Source organism: Solanum verrucosum, unplaced genomic scaffold, assembly GCF_900185275.1.
Source record: "Solanum verrucosum unplaced genomic scaffold, falcon-dt-bn FXZP01000182.1, whole genome shotgun sequence".
Taxonomy (NCBI): Eukaryota; Viridiplantae; Streptophyta; class Magnoliopsida; order Solanales; family Solanaceae; genus Solanum; species Solanum verrucosum.
In genome coordinates, this window is record NW_026020378.1 from 6,466,686 (window position 1) to 6,483,430 (window position 16,745).

At 30.1% G+C, this 16,745-nt stretch overlaps 1 protein-coding gene across 1 annotated transcript; it reads right to left on the minus strand.

The window, feature by feature from the left end:
* Positions 1-7,708: 7,708 nt before the first annotated feature.
* Positions 7,709-10,734, minus strand: LOC125838552 (indole-3-pyruvate monooxygenase YUCCA6). Its single transcript, XM_049517597.1, has 4 exons — positions 10,036-10,734; positions 8,883-9,131; positions 8,432-8,557; positions 7,709-7,922 (listed from the first exon to the last, which is right to left on the minus strand). Exons 1-4 carry the CDS (start codon positions 10,732-10,734, stop codon positions 7,755-7,757), a joined length of 1,242 nt encoding a protein of 413 aa, XP_049373554.1. The 3' UTR covers positions 7,709-7,754.
* Between the last annotated feature and the right edge of the window lie 6,011 nt (positions 10,735-16,745).

A 16,745-nucleotide genomic window follows, 5' to 3' on the forward strand; every position in this document is an offset into this window, starting at 1 on the left:
CTTTTGATGATGTGCAAGAGAATGATAATGATTTTGAGGATTTACATGATTCAATTGATAGAAAAAGAAAAAGAACTCATACAGGTTTGGAATAGTTGATGCTTATAGTTTTCAATTACTTGTTTATATTCTGAATCTTCTTTATGTAAATTTGATCAGTTGAAGTACTTAGGGTGAATAAAGGTTGATCCAACAATAATGTCTTTTTATTAACTTTGTACAGAATGAACAGAGACAATGTGTAGTAGCATTTAGCTTTTGTTTTTTTACCCTATTATTTTTATATTTGTTCTATGTTAATATGAATCCTAAAAGATACTTAGCTAAAAGTACTCTATTGTTGGATTTTATGGTAGGATGACATGAATCCTTCAATATTTAAGAAGTCCGAAATGGGATCAAGTTCAAAGAATTTTAAGCAATCATTCCTTCCACCTGGTGCTTTAGCTAGGGGAAGAAGGCAAAGCCTCAAATCGATGGGCTCTGTAAGAGTAACTGCTGAAAAGAGAAATTTGATTGATCAAACAGACATAACGCTAGAGACTCTGAGAAGCAAATCAGGTATTGTATTTTAATGGATACTGTCATTTCTAAATAGTAATGTGGATTTTCATTTTGTCCTTGCTCTCTGATCTAGAATAGTTCTGAAAGATGTTTTGTTTAAGTTGATTCCAGCTCTAACATTAGGAAAGTGTACTTTCATAGTACTTTTGAATAGGTCTAAATGGATGTTTGTTTAAGTAGATTAATTTTAGGAAATCTTGTATGGAGAACCCTCAGAGAAGAGCTCACGTTATTGATTGTACTGATTAACATTTTTGAATTGCAGAAAAGGAAATCGGACATAACTTTACATATGGGGGCTCTGTTAAAGGAAGTATTGTAAGAGGAAGCGTCGAAAAGAGAACAATGGTTGGAAACAACAAAGGTTTAAATGCTGAAACATATAATCAAAATGTCATTGCGCAGAAGACTAATGTCGTCCCTCCTGGTTTTGATGCACTGGAAGATGAAACTTCCTTTCCTAATGACGATCTTGAAGTAATGCAACAGACTGTGAGAAGCAAATCAGGTTTCTAATCCTATTTCATTTTCTTAGTATGAAAAATGTATTATTGTTAGACGATTAAGGTTGTATAATGTTTGAATTGTAGCAAAGGAGAATGGGCAGAACATTACATCGGTGTGCTCTGTTAAAGGAAGTATTGTAAGAGGAAGCGTCGAAAAGAGAACAATGGTTGGAAACAACAAAGGTTTAAATGTTGCAACATACTTGCTTTGAATTTGTGTTATTTGACTTTGGTCTCCAGCAATACAACAAAACATACCTTATATTTATTAACCAACCATTTAAATTGTGTATCATAATGTTGCTGATGTGTTGTTAATATAGGAAACAAGTACGCGAAATGCAATGAACAGGTCTAAGTTGAGTATGCCTCATCGTACGGGTAGCAAGCCGATTAGAGAGATAGTTTATGAATTGGTACGTATGTGATTCTTCTAAACCTATTAAGAAAGGTCCTCTTCATTTCAAGTATATGACTTCTTGTTTGAATGTTAAGGGAGGCAAGCATGGTAATCCACCGGACATGGAGACTATCTTCTTTGAGACTCGTAAGAAGGACAACAAGCTTCTCGAACCTAAAACCAATCAAAAATATGTATGTTCATTTTAAATTTTTATTTTACATACTTTTACTTAATATATTGCACTATCTTTAAATTTTCTTGTATTTTACAGGAAGAAATTCAGGAACTACTACAAGTTGAGCCATCACTTACTAATATTGAGGTAGTAGAGAGATGCTTCGGACCTCAGAGCAAGAGTTATGTTGTTGGATTTGGTGGCGGGATTACCAGTAAAGATTTGAAAGGAGGTAGCTCCGCAAAAGCTGCACTGTTAGAACAACTAAATGTGAGTAGAAAGGAAAAGGCTGCACTGTTAGAAGAACTGAATGCGAGTCGGAAAGAAAATGAATCAATGAAAAGACGCATGGATAACATAGAGAAGAGATGTGAAATGTTTGAAAGTACAATCTTTAGAGATCCTTCATCACCACCATCATCAAGTGAACAAAACACTGATTGAATCATTTTCCAGGTTAGTAAGCTTGTTACTCTGAAACAAAGTATTTTTCAGTTTAGTAAGCTTGTTAACATGTATAAGCTGACCATATCATGTTTCCATAGTTGAACACCATTGTATACAATAACTGTAATACAAGGGACAACCTTCTGTGGATCTATATAGCTCATGTAAGAGTATATCTACATAAAAAGTGCTCATAGACAGCATGACATTGACAACAAAATTTCCAGATTTCAGGACTCATCAACCAATTAGAGAGAATTCACAAAGTTTTGAATGGCTTCGAAAATATTCCCATTGTAGATCACAGTAACTGCTAAACTCCTTAGTTTTCATACTATCCTTAGTTTTCATACTAAAACAGGTTTTACATTTATTAAGAGAGGAGCATTTCTAATACATGTTGAAGTACTTGCACTTTGGAAACTCACTATGCTTGAACATTTTTTCTACTTTTCCCATAGTCTTTGTCCCTTTGAAGTTCGAATACTCGTCAAAGTCCAATAAAAGAAGATGAACTAGTCCTTGGAAACTACAAATCATTCCACACTGGACTAAGATGCATTTGAATGTGAATACAAAAATAAGGTGACTAGAGAAGTACATTATGAGCAGTAGCAGGAAATAACTTCAACATTTATGCACCTGATTTTTTTTTTTACCAGACCTAGCAGTGCAGAAATGTGCCCAGCCAAGTTAGCACACTGGAGAAAGTATTATCAAAATTCTTTACTATACAAGTCATCATTTCCTCTTTCAATGTTCTTGCATTGATTAATTGTTTCTCTTTTTAGAATGAGTATTGTATTATTAAGAATTAAGGTGCTATCAAAAGTATTTACAGGTCAAAATATACTTGCTGATTTTTCTTGTGAAACAAAGTATTTTCTTATATTACAATCTAGATTTTTATGAGAAAATAATTATACAATCGTCATTTATGTCTCAGCAACATACAAATTGAACTATTTAATTAATTGATGCAAGCTTTTATCCTTGCAACAGATGATCAAGAATTTGAAGTCACAAAGGATCTACAAATTTGGAGTTAGTTGAAAAACAGTTGGAGATGTTAGCAGATGAACAAGTTGCAGTGCAAGACGTTAATTAAACCTACTTTAATTTACTTATTATATAGCTTGCAATTAGTTGAAGTGCAAGAAGTTTATTAAACCTACTTTACTTATTATCTAGGCTATTTGCTTAAAAATACTAATTACGATCTCTACATATATATTCTAGATTCTAAGTTTTCTTTTTGTAGGATTTTTAAAACCTCTTTGTTTTATGTAATTAACTACGTACCATGCTTATATATATATATATATTATCAGCCATTTATCTATATTATTGACTCTATTTTATAAGTTATGAAATTTTGTACAATTACATATGAAATAATGGTTTTAATTATCAATCACAAGGGGCAAAATGTAACTAATTTTCATTTAATAATATTTATTTTTCTAAAAATATCAATAAAAATTAACGAAAGGATTCCGGTCTCTAAAAGATCCTATAATATCTCTTTCTGAAGTTAGCTACGACTAAAATAAAAATTAACGAAGGGAAAATGTTATCGTAAAAAGAGATACAACGACCAATTTTTCTGCCGTCACTAAATATTTCTTAACGACCGGACTAGAATTTGGTCATCCACTTTTAACGTCGGAGCTACTAACGACGGGAGACGACCAATTTTTTTCCAGTCGTAAGTGACTAATAACGACTGGATTTACACTTTTAGCGACTTAATTTGCTTTCGCTAAAGACCCATTTTCTTGTAGTGGTGGGTATTGAAAAAGTTGAAAACTCCATTGATAAACTTGAGAAAGATAGAAGAACAACAAATGTGTTATAAATTTGTGAAATTAATTTAACTTTGTGATTTGGGCTTGTTGGTTTGTGTTAGTGAATCGGAAGTTGAAATTTTAAGTCAAATAAAGAAGAATTTCATTTAATTGACATGAATTTGGTGCTCAATTTGTGAAATACATGAGGATTGAAGAACATGACTATTTAATAAAAATTTAGAAATTACACCAGTTAAATATTTGAATTTTTTATTTTCTTAATATTTAATTTCTTACGTGTCATTGAAAAATGACATGAAATTACACGTATAAGATGTTGGATTACACACAGTGATTTGCTGAGAAAAATGTTTATAATATTGTGTTTTAATGAGTTTAAGAGTTTAGTCGATAAAGTGTTAAATAGGAGGGTTTAAAATACAAACGCGTACAAATATAAGGGTCCATTTGATTATTTCGCCAATAATTATCAATACAACACTTCATAAAGCATTTAAAAAGTCTCAACTTCCCTTAAGCTTGAAGCACGACTTGTCAAATTATGAAATTTTCTTTTGCAACACCTCTAAAGGTCCCAAGTCTAGCCAAATGTGTAATTTATATGAATATACAAGTACATGAATACTACAATAATAACAATATATTCAGTGAAATTTCACTAAATGAACAAATACGTAGACACTATAATAAAAGTTTGATTTAAAAATTAAGTCAAAAGGTCAACCTTAGCCTCCGAGGTCAAATTTAAAATTTATTTTAGAATTGGGTAACATATTTGGTAGAAAGCTTATAAAAAGAAATTAACTAAAATGAATTATCAATCAACCTCCAATTGGAGAATTTCATAATGATCAATTTAGCAGTTACAATATTGTGATCCATCTTAGAAAATTGTGAACCACACCTCACAATTACAAACAATACAATGTAAGTGCGACTACACTAGACATCAGACATCAACAACCACCGAACTTCAACCAAAACTCAAAATTGACATTCAAAATTTATCTAGAAACTCCCAAGCACAATTAAATATGCAAATCAATCACGAAACATGGTTCAGACTTGTTAAAATAATTATCAAATCACCTATCTGAAGTCGTCTTGGTCAAATATTGTTTCTGGTCAAATTTGACTTTCTAAAGGTTAAAATTTCAATCAATAATTCTAAACACTCACGAACATTTTGAAACCGTGCAAATCACCCAACGAAGTAAAAAATTATCCTTCATACATAACAGAGTTGCCAAAACTTGAATCCAACCCCAGCACAACCTACAATGTTAACTTTGATCAAAATTTTCATTTCCTAACTTTCAAACTACAATTTTTTTTAATGAATTGTTTTTGCATATTTAGCTACCTCATTTTGTATTTCATTGTTTTCATTATTAATAAAATATATCAATATAATCGTAATTATATTTGCAAAGATTGTGAGGCATAAACCCTTTGGCCTACATTATGACCAGGGCAAAATTGCCAAATTTGAATTTGAATTATCTTTAAAATTCAAACTACTTTATCTTTAAAATAAATTTTTAAGTGAATTTTGAATAAGACTATACGTCAATCGAATTAGTATATAAATACTTCCGATGGATATCTACATGTTTGATAAATAATGAAAGTGTTTATAAGTTAAAATCAACCAATAAAAAACATAAATTGGTCCATTTTATGATTTTCAGCTTATACACATTTTTTATTTAACCAAACCTTTACTTTTGAATTCCTAATATATATCTTTTGTAATCTTCACCAAAACAAAACTTTTACCTATCCCACTTTTTCATTTTCACAATTAGCCATTTTCTATGTAAAAAATAATATAGAATTATATATATATAATATTTCAGCTAGTTTAACAGAACAAAATGCTTATTAATAAACACCTTTTTATCAAATACAGTAATTATGTTTTCATTAATTTTATCACTTTATCAAAATAAATTACTGATTATTTATAAAAATCAATTTCAATACCTAACAATAATTTTAAACCATTGATATTAATCATCTACTTTTAATCAATCAATCCAAACGAGCTTAAGATCTTGTACTCCTCTTTGTCATTTTGTAATGAATTGTTTTTGCATATTTAGCAGCCTCATTTTGTATTTCATTATTTTCATCATTAATAAATTAATATACCAATATAATCGTAATTATATTTGCAAAGATTGTGACGCATAAATGAATTATTTGGCCTACATTATGACCAGGACAAAATTGCCAAATTTGAATTTGAATTATGTTTTACCAATCAATAAAAGGTTAAGGCATGTTCTGAAAGCAACTAATTAGCAATTATATGTTGCTTTGTACTCTATTCTTTATCAAAAGGTCTTTACTTAAGAATGGGGGACCATTTGGATTTGATTTGAGGATTGCAAAAGGTCCATTATATTGTTTATTAGTATAAATCTCAAAAGAAAATACATGTGACTTGTAAAAATGTTTAGAAAATTTCAACAAGGAAAAAAAGATAGAGAGAGGGAAGTTAATTAATTTTTTCATGATTATGGCACATTATTCTATTCACACACACACAAAAAAGATATCATTTTTTTTTCTTCACAAATCATGTAATCTTGTTATTTGATTGATTAAAAAGGATTATAAAATAATGAATTATATTTCTTAGGAACAAGTGATAAAACATCAAATTCAATTTCGAGTAGTAATAACAATAACATAATCAGTGTAATCTCACATATGAAGTTTGAAAAGGGTAGAATGTATTCAAATTTTATCCCTACCTCATAGAAATAGAGAAATTGGACTTTCACTACTCTATTCCAAGTGGCAAAACATCAATTCGATTCCAAGTGGTAATGACAATAACATAATCTATATATTTCCTAAAGACTCTAGACTCCCGACTCTCTATTCTTTTTTTTAAGAAACATAATTCATTGATTAAATAATGTGTGTGCAATTATTTTTTTGTTCTAAGATATCTCTAGCTATTAGTGACGTATTTCTCGAACTCACATGATTTGAACTTTTAAAGGATTTGTGGATCTTCTTGAAGTATTTGATTATCAAGAAATGTCTGACATATCTATCTTGATCTCTTTATGAATATCCTAAGAGTTTATGAGATATTCGAGATCTTGACTCAGTATTCCAAGTAGCATTTTATCATTTTAGTAGTAATTGTTAACATTTTCATTAATTTGAATTTCTTATTTTGTAGAAGCAGATGAATGAATTAAACCCCAAGTGGTCCTAAATACTAGTTGGAGTATTTAAATTAATGAGATATCAACACAGCAGGAAATGGCAGAAATTCATAAAGATAGTGCACAGGTCGCTCTGATCATTGGGAATTTGGGTACGTAAATTTCGTTATCATATTTAATTATATACTCCCTAGACATGCAAATACCAAAATCCTACTTGGAAAATTACAAACCTCACAATTAAATTATATTTTCTTTTTAAAAAAAAAAACAAAAATCATCTTTTTTTTTCTTGTGTTGTCATAATAAACCCAAAAAAAAAAACATATATGAATATTAGTAATTAATACTCATATAACCAAACTCATTAAAACAAAAACAAAAAAAGCCTAAATCTCCTTCTTCTTTTTTCTCCCCTAACAATGTCATAATACCTAATAATAATAATAAAAATAAGAGAAAATTGGCAACAACAAAAAAAATGTACAAGGTGTGTATACACTAGCTAGATTTTGATGATGATAAATCCCCACAAAAATCTTGATCTTCTTTTTCTTTTTGTTTCTTCATTTGTAGGATCAAAAAACCTTCTTTTTGGTACCAACACTTTTAAATTTTTTTTGGTGTGTGTGGGGAGATTTGGTTAATCAAAAATATTTTTCATTGAAAATATTGATGAATATGTTCAGCAATTTTCTTTGCATCTATTGAAGCACCAAGCAAGCCACGTTTGGTGAACCCCACTGCATAAAGTCCACACTCTCCTTTCCACCCATTGGGAAATGGCCTTTTTGGTAGACCATCTTTCTCTGAAAACATCTCTTTTTCCTGCAAACCAAACAAAACCTAATATTAAACTTATATACTTTTTTTCGTTTTTCTCAATCATAATTTGAACATATCCTTAGGAAACAATTAACTAAGTTAGCGTTCAACCATAGATGCTGAATCAGATATTGACAAATATCTGTTTGGTCATAGATTTTGTCAGATTTTGAAAATTTGTCTACAAAATTCGACTCATATTATACATAGTTGTGGTTTTCTATTTTCTCAATCAAATTCATTGAACACGTCCTTAGGAAACAAGTAACTAAGTTAGTGTTCTGTTGTAGATTCTGAATCAAATTTTGAAAATTTGTCTCCAAACATTTGTTTGATCATAGATTTTGGATCAGATTTTGAAATTTTGTCAATAAATTCGACTCATAAAACATGCATGTCCAAATACAACTTCAAGTCTCAAAAATCACTAGTTCAAAAACTTAAGTTTTCAAATTTCAACTTCAGAATCTATGGTCAGACAGAAACTAAGTAAAGGTAAAGAGAGTGGGTACCTTTAGCCACGAGGGCACATTGCTTTTGTAACCAGTTGCCAAGATTATTGCATCATATTCTTCTGTTTGCCCATTTACAAATTCCACCGTGTGATGCTTTAATAATCTCTTAATTCCAGGACATACCTATACACATAATATAACAACTAAAAATTACTCATTTATATCACAAGAAAAATTTTTACCTTAAAAATACAAAAATAAAAATTATTTTAAGTACTGCAACCTAGGGGTTTTCCACTTAGAAATGATGCTAGTAGAATCAATAAAATGTTGGGACAAATTAAGCTTGAAGAGATTTTGTCACACTGTTTATAGAATATTTGCAATGATTGAGTATGAGGAAAGGTCATAAGAATGGATCCCAACAAACATTAAAAAAGCTATTAGGTAAAAAAAAAGTGATTTGATACCTAGTCCATTTATGATATTTTATTTTTTTATAGCGTACCTTAATGTCACCACTTTTAATTTTAGCAAGCGTTCCAACGTCAAGCACAGGAGTCTTCCCAGACAAGTTTTTTAGCTCGAGGGGTCCGATTTCAGGTCGATCTAACCCGAGTCGAGACGTGTCACCGAGAAATAACCTTGAAGTAATCAACAAAAATCGATCGACAAGTCGAATAGGTAACCACTTTAGTAACCACATGGATAGCCCAAAAGTTGATTTTCCCAGCATCTCTCTTGGTAAGACATGTACCTAAAATAAAAAAAAATAAAAAAAATGAAAGTCAAAATTAATTTGTTATAATAAAGTTAATAAATAAAATTGATGAGAAATTCAAGTTGCTAATTGCTTAGTGCCCATTGCCATTCTGGATGAATGGCCAATATCTGGACTTTTCACTTTAGGTTGCTAAAAAAACTTGTTGGAATCAATTATTATAAATTATTAATGATTAATGAAAACAAAAATTGTCCATGCCTCCACCAAATATTGCGCATGCTTGACAATTCCAAGAAAGTGAAAAATACTCAACAAAATCTTTTAATTAGCTTAAATTTAAAACTTTACAAATCAATTTTGTTGGAACTTGAAGTCACTTCCAACTTTTTAACTTTCAGCACATGAGAATTGTCTTCTTTTTTAATTAAAAAAAATTAGATAGAAAAAAATAAATAAATTCTAAGAATCTTAATAACTCGTTTGGTTGGCTATCTGAGGGTTCGATTCCTCCACATTGTAATTCCCCTTCCCCTACCCCAAAAAAAAAGAAAAACTAGGGTTTCTTAGTGTTTCCACATAAATAGGAAATTTTTCAGGAAACACAAGATTAATAAAACTACTTAAAACATATAGAAATTACCCCTAGACCTTTTTCCTTATGTCTCTCTAAATTTTCAAAAAAAATTAAAAAGTTTACCTTTTTTTCTCAAATGAACTGACATAAAGTTAAGAAATGAAATAGCATGTGTTCCCCTTATTTTGTTGAGACAAAAAAACATAAAAACAAAAGTTTGTAATCAAAATGTCCCAAGAAAAGTTTTTTGTTATTAAACCAAAAGATTAAAGGGATTTATGTTGCTCAAACTGTTCAAAAAAGCCAGCATAAAAAGTGAAGAGTCGGTGTAACTTAAGATAGAGATTATGAGTGTGTTCTTACAGTATCTCTTACGACTAGTGAAGGGGCTGCATCATGATTACACAGATCCAAACACACCTCCATTCCTGAATTTCCACATCCAACAACCAACACTTTTTTCCTTGTAAAAATTTCACCACTTTTATACAAACTTGTATGCATTATAGTACCACTAAATTCGTCCATTCCTTCAATATCAGGTACCACAGCCTCCGCATTCTCCCCAGTTGCCACAATCAACCACCTTGTAACATACTCAGTAGTAATAGTAGCATGTGATGTTGCTGTATCCGTCCTGATTATCCAGAGTCCAAGATTCCGGTCATAATTAGCAGATATGACCGTTTGATTGAATACAGGACGGATGTTAAAAGTCATGGCGTATAACTCCAAATATTTAATGAACTGTTGCTTGGTAGGATAAGTAGGGAAATCATGAGGGAATGACATGAGTGGAAGTTCACAGAATTGTTTAGGCAAATGAAGGCTAAGACGATTATACGTCTTGCGTTTCCATAAAGAAGCTATACAATTACATCTCTCTAATACTAAACTTTGAACACCTTTTGCTGTTAAACATGCTGCAGCTGCTAATCCTGATGGTCCTGCACCAACGATTACTGGTCCGTTCACGAATACACACCTCTTTGTATTTGTATTCATTTTGTTGAAATAAGGATCATGACATATTTTGCCTTGTATTTCTTTCAAATAATCCATCAAGGGTATTTTGAATCAGCAACTTTTGTATCCCCTTTTATCTATTTCAAGAATTCTGGGAGATAAGGTAAACACCTAAAATTCAGGAAACTCATTGGTCAAGGGAGTTTGAGAGCTAAAAACACTTGAAAAAAAAGACTAAGTCACAAAGTATTATCCAAAACAAATAGGAGTGTGATAAGCCCCTAAAGAAGTGGAGAGATATACTACTTCTTATCCAATTTTTTTCAGATTCAATCTATAATTAACTTATACAATATTGTTTCAATCAAATAGACAAGATTTGGAATTTGGGGGGTGTAGAAGGGTATGTAGATAGTATAGATATATATATAGATGTGGTGTTATATGTGTCTACACATTTCCTTTTGTTCATTAGGAAGGAGAAGGAAGGGAGAAGATGATCAATAAATGAATGAATTGAATAGAATTCACTCTATATATACCGGACACAATGAAAGTTTGAGCAAGTATTAATGGAAGTGGGACACATAGATATATATAGTGTATGTGTGTGTCTCGTTATATACTTGGTGTGTGTGGAGATTAATAACAACATTAGTCAAGTCAATTTATTTGTAATTTTTTATTCTCATATATATGTATTGAGGTCTCAATTAATTCAGACATATGTCGCATAACATCTATAACATTTTTTTTATACCTATGACTCAGATTCAAGACTCTAGCTAAAGATAAAGAAATTTTATTTATATCGTACCTACGTCACATATATAAAGTAGCTAAAAATAAAGAATCAAAATTCTTGATGGTGATCTATTTGAATTGTGAATTTGGCTAAGCAAGAGATGACAAGAAAAAAGCTTGAGAATAATTAAAAGTTTTGTCCAATATTATACACGTCACTATATGTGTCATACTAGAGAGATATGAGGGCTTATTGGATGTTTGATTTATACTTAAATCCTTGAGGGAGTTGGTCTCTTTAGCAAAATCTTATAACAATCTTGATTTTTGAATGAGTTAAAAAGTTATTGGGTTCTCTATTTTGTTTATTAATTAATATAAAGTATATATTCATTAGTAGTTCATTTTTTTATTATATATTTAATAGAACATGTAGTTTGGTAAGATTTTGAATTGTTAGAAGAGGTAGTTATGGTTGGCATTGGGTTGGACTGTGCCTCATTGGGCCGGGTGGAACAAGAGAAGTAGATTCCACTTAAAAGTTAAAACCAATATTACTAAAATATACCCTAGACCTAAAGGCACTACATCTATATCTCTAATGGAAATATTGGTTAAAAAGAAAATGGAATACTCCTAACTTTCTTTATTATATTTGTTTTTTTTTTTTTGAAATTGAAATAATGATGTGATAGGATTGAATTAGTCTCTATAATGGATATCCATGTCTAAAATTAAAACTAAACCCTCCTAATTTTTCTCAATTATGAAACACATTAAATTTGAAATAAAGTTCCTAAATTTTCAACTTTCATGAACTTTAGTTCAAACACAATTAAGCTGGTTCAGACATCACAGTCATGTATAAAAGATTAAAAAAAAAACTTCAATTACTACGTACTTAAGGGTGTGGTTTATTGGTCAATGAAGTGGTTGAGAGTCCTGAGGTCTTAGATTTAAATTTCAGTGGAGACAGAAAATATTATATTCTTCTCATATGTCCTAACCTTAGTGGATAGAGTTACTGTCTGATACATGTTGGCGATGAGAGGTTACTCCTTAATTAGCGGACTGAATTACCTGGTACCTGTTGTTAATATGAGATGGCAGGTATCCTGTGGAATTTGTTGAAGCGTACGAACGTTGATCCAGCACTGTCATTAAAAAAAATCCTAACTTTCAAAATACCATTTTACATTTTTAAGATCAAATACTTTTCTTATTGACTTCAATCAAATAACATTATCCAAGTATTCCTACCTAATTACGTATGATTCATTATAAAGTTTCTAGAACTAAAATTCACAACTTGCTACAAATTTTGAGTTTCACATGATAAAGTGACAAGAAATTAGATTTGATGAGACATTGGAGATTATTAGTGTCGACTATAATATGGTGGGTCATATATATTTGTCCTAAGAGGGACAAGCTCCATTAGTCGTAGTAGCACTACTCAACTTTGGAGGTGAAGTGAAGTTTTGATTTTACAAAAGTAATTTTACTATTACTAACTATACTATATAGTAGTAAAAATATGAAACTAATTATGGGGTGACAAGATTAATGACAAATGTAACGGCCAGGGTACGTACTATTTGTGTTTAAGGATTTGACAATGTTGGTGTGACACTTCCAAGTTCTAGCCACACAATAATATTGTTAATCTTCCCAAGACAGAGAAGAAAATAATAGTTGCACATTTAATTAATGAGCTTATGTTAGGTGTGGGTGCGTTGACATTGAAAGTCGATGAAATTAGTGAATACTTTAAAAAGGAGGAAAGTTAATATTACAAAATGGATGGGGTAAAAGGATAGAGATATAATTAGCCATATGAATTACAAATTTATGATATTATGAAATGGATAAAAATAGAAATTAGATGGAAAGTATTGTTGAACCATGACTTGTGGATATGATTATAGAGCTTAAGTGAGTAATTGGGATAGGTTCATTGCATTATATATGTCTTGTTTGGGGAAAAAAAAAACAATCAATATTATTAGTGCTTATACGCCATAAATAGAATTAGATGCAGAAGTTAAAGACTAATTTTTGAGAGAATATTCTTTCAAAAATTAGTCTTTAACTTTTTTAGTCCTGTCCAATTTTAACATATATATATATATGAGTTGCTTAGCATGGATATGTTGAGAAAATACAAAAGGAAAACATTATAAGAAGAGGATTTTTTACATTTATGTTTCCTATAAAATGCATAACACGATTGTCATGAAAGGTTTTCCTTTATTTTAAAAGTGATAACACATAATAAGCATGTCTAACATAAATTCATAGCAACTAAACTAATATTTTTTCTTATATCAAATACCTAAATTAAAGAAAAAGACTAGAAGATGAATAGTAATTAAAAGAGAGGTTGATACCAAGTTGCAAATCTAATACGTAATTGGTAACATCAACAAGAAGTTAGTTGAAAGTGATGTTTATATTAGGCCATTCAATATCCATAGCTAAAGTCATAGACATTAAATTGTGGTTAGTTATTATTAACTACCATCTTAGTTTAGATTTTGATTTCCTCACTTGTGGCTGTGGATGATGAAACACCATGCCTCTTTGAGTCTCAATATCTTTAGATTGTTAGCTATCTAGTTTACAAAATATGTATATATAATTAGTGTACATTTTATATAAAATATATATTTACTATACATATAATAGTATATGTATGACATATGTACTATACAGATTCAAAACTAGATTTTCAACCCCAATCCAATTTCTGACCCCGACTTTGACCCAGCCTAGGCACCGACCTTGACCCCACCCCGAAATTTAACTCCTAATCCCAACTTGGGTCTAGACTCCAAATCCCAATCAAGGGTTAGGATTGAGAGTTGTGTCCAAGGTTGGATATCGAAGCTCGAGTCGGGGTTAGGTATATAGTGAGGTTGGAAGAGAGTTTTGAAAAATATTTTTCTTACTTTATGTACAGAAACCATTTTCCTTCATTAAATTTCAGAAAATAAGTCCATTGAGAAAACAATTGAGTCAATCAAACAAGAGAAAATTGAAAAGTATTTTTTAATAAAATGTTTTTTTCATATCAAATACATCCTAGTTGAAACTTTGAAATGTGTCGTTGAAGCTTGTTAAAAAAATTGTGTTTGTACATGTATTTTACTTGTAAAAAAATTAACATTTTTGGAGTGGAAGTGAAATTCACCCAAACTTTTCAATTGTTTTTAACAAATAAAAAAAAATTGCTCCCAAAATCTATGATCAAACGAGAGCTTAATTCAGAATTTCTTGATACTGATTGGGTAGAGTAAAAGGAGAAAGCATGAGTTTCGTGACGTATGATAGATTAATGTTTACTTTCTCCGTTTTAATTGATGTGATTTAATTTGAATTGGTACGAAATTTGAGAAAAAATATGACATATTATTATATTTGTGTAGCTATAACATTTAGAAACATACTAAATCTTTAAACATGTCATAGAATTTGTATAACAATAAAAACTTTTCAATAAATAGAAAATAGAAAATGAAAAGTTAATTAGTTTCAAATATATAAAATATTTTTTTCTAACATGCCTAATAAAACATAATTGTATCGCGTAAACTGAAATGGAGAGAATACAAAATTGATGGGACACCACCATTAAAATATTGTGCTCCCATCCACTTTGAGGAAAGTGACCTTCATGAAGCTTGTCATCACTCTAATAATGTGTTAAAATTGTATTGATCTCTTTTTGCCAATTAAGGCCTCTGATGAACTCCATGGGGCAAGTTTTAAAAATCTATAAGACAAACATGAACGTACTATATGTCATTGATCATTACACACTTTATTTTGTACTAACACAAATTTTGTCCAATCCAAAACATTGAAAGTACTTGGTACTATTTCTCTCTATTGTGTCTTGCATTGTCAAGAAGCAATTTCAATGCCATAATACATATATAAAATTCAGCAAGTTTTTTGGTTCAACTATAAATTCTCTCTATTGGTGAATGGATCTTTTATTCATTTGACAAAAGATCCTAAAGACCAATGAGCAATTGCTATCTGCTAAGGCTTATATTGGCTCACCTATAGGCTATATAACTTTGCACTTGGCCATGTTTACAAGAGCCACAGTGTAAATCATGATACATATATATGCTATTTCTTTATAACAATTGCATGATTTTGACCAAATTTTCTAAACTTAACTAGGCTACCCTAGGCAATATATTTATTGTCAAGGTCCTTTTGTTGTTCTATTTCAAATTCAGGGAAAGGGGATCAAGGTGGAATCGAACGCTAATCAATGAGGAAAATTTAGATAGTCAATCAGCTAAGCAATATTAAATTTTGGACCAAATTTTCTACAAATTGCATAGCAAGATATGTTGATAATATAAGGAGATAAGAGTTTAATATATTCTTCAATTAATATATATAAACAACAACTTGTCTATTTATTTGATTTCGTTTAGCAATAATGAACTTTATTGATTTAGAGCATATTTGGTCAGGCAATCAAAATTAGTTTATTTTGAAAAAACACTTCTTATCAAAAAGTATTTTCAGAGTTAGCAATTTATACTTGGCTAAATCGCTTGAAAGTTCTTCTTATCAAAAATGTGTTTTGAGAGAATAGTAGTATGTTCTTGGTTAAACCACTTAAAAAGTTATTTTGTTAGCAATTTGTTCTTGGTTAAACCACTTAAAAAGTTATTTCGTTAGTCGTTTGTGTTTGGTTAATATTTCAAAGTACTTCTAATTCAAAGAAATCTTGGGTGACTCATATAAGTTGAAAACTAGAAAGTACAAACATTCAAAAGGTTTTTTCAAAGAGATGTCTTATTCAAACAACATATGTTACTTTTCAAAATGTTTTGTATTCAACTAATTAAGCTAATTTTCAGACAATTGAACTTGTAATTATGTTCACGTGTTTTCAATCATTTTATTCATGTTAGTTTATCTTTAGTCTTTTTCTTGAAATATTCAAACTAAGATAAGTAAAACTACAACTTTGAAAATCTTATACCTATTGAGTCAATTGTAAGAGAAAATGACTTAGGCACCACAATAAGACAATGTTATAAGTAATTCAATAATAAGCAAATGTTTTTTCATGTGGGCCCTCCAAAAGAGTTCGTTTACTAGATGTGCATTACCAATAGTGGATATGTACTCATCTGTTATTTTCTGCTTGAACTATACGTACATCATATCAGCGCTATACCAACAATTTAATCTAAACTATGAAAAAAACTTTATATTAGGTCTAAATACATATATTTCACTATCAGACAGCATATTTCATACGGGTCAAAAACAAATTCATGTTAAGTCAATGAGCATCACATATTAGTAGGTAGGACCACTTTATTTAG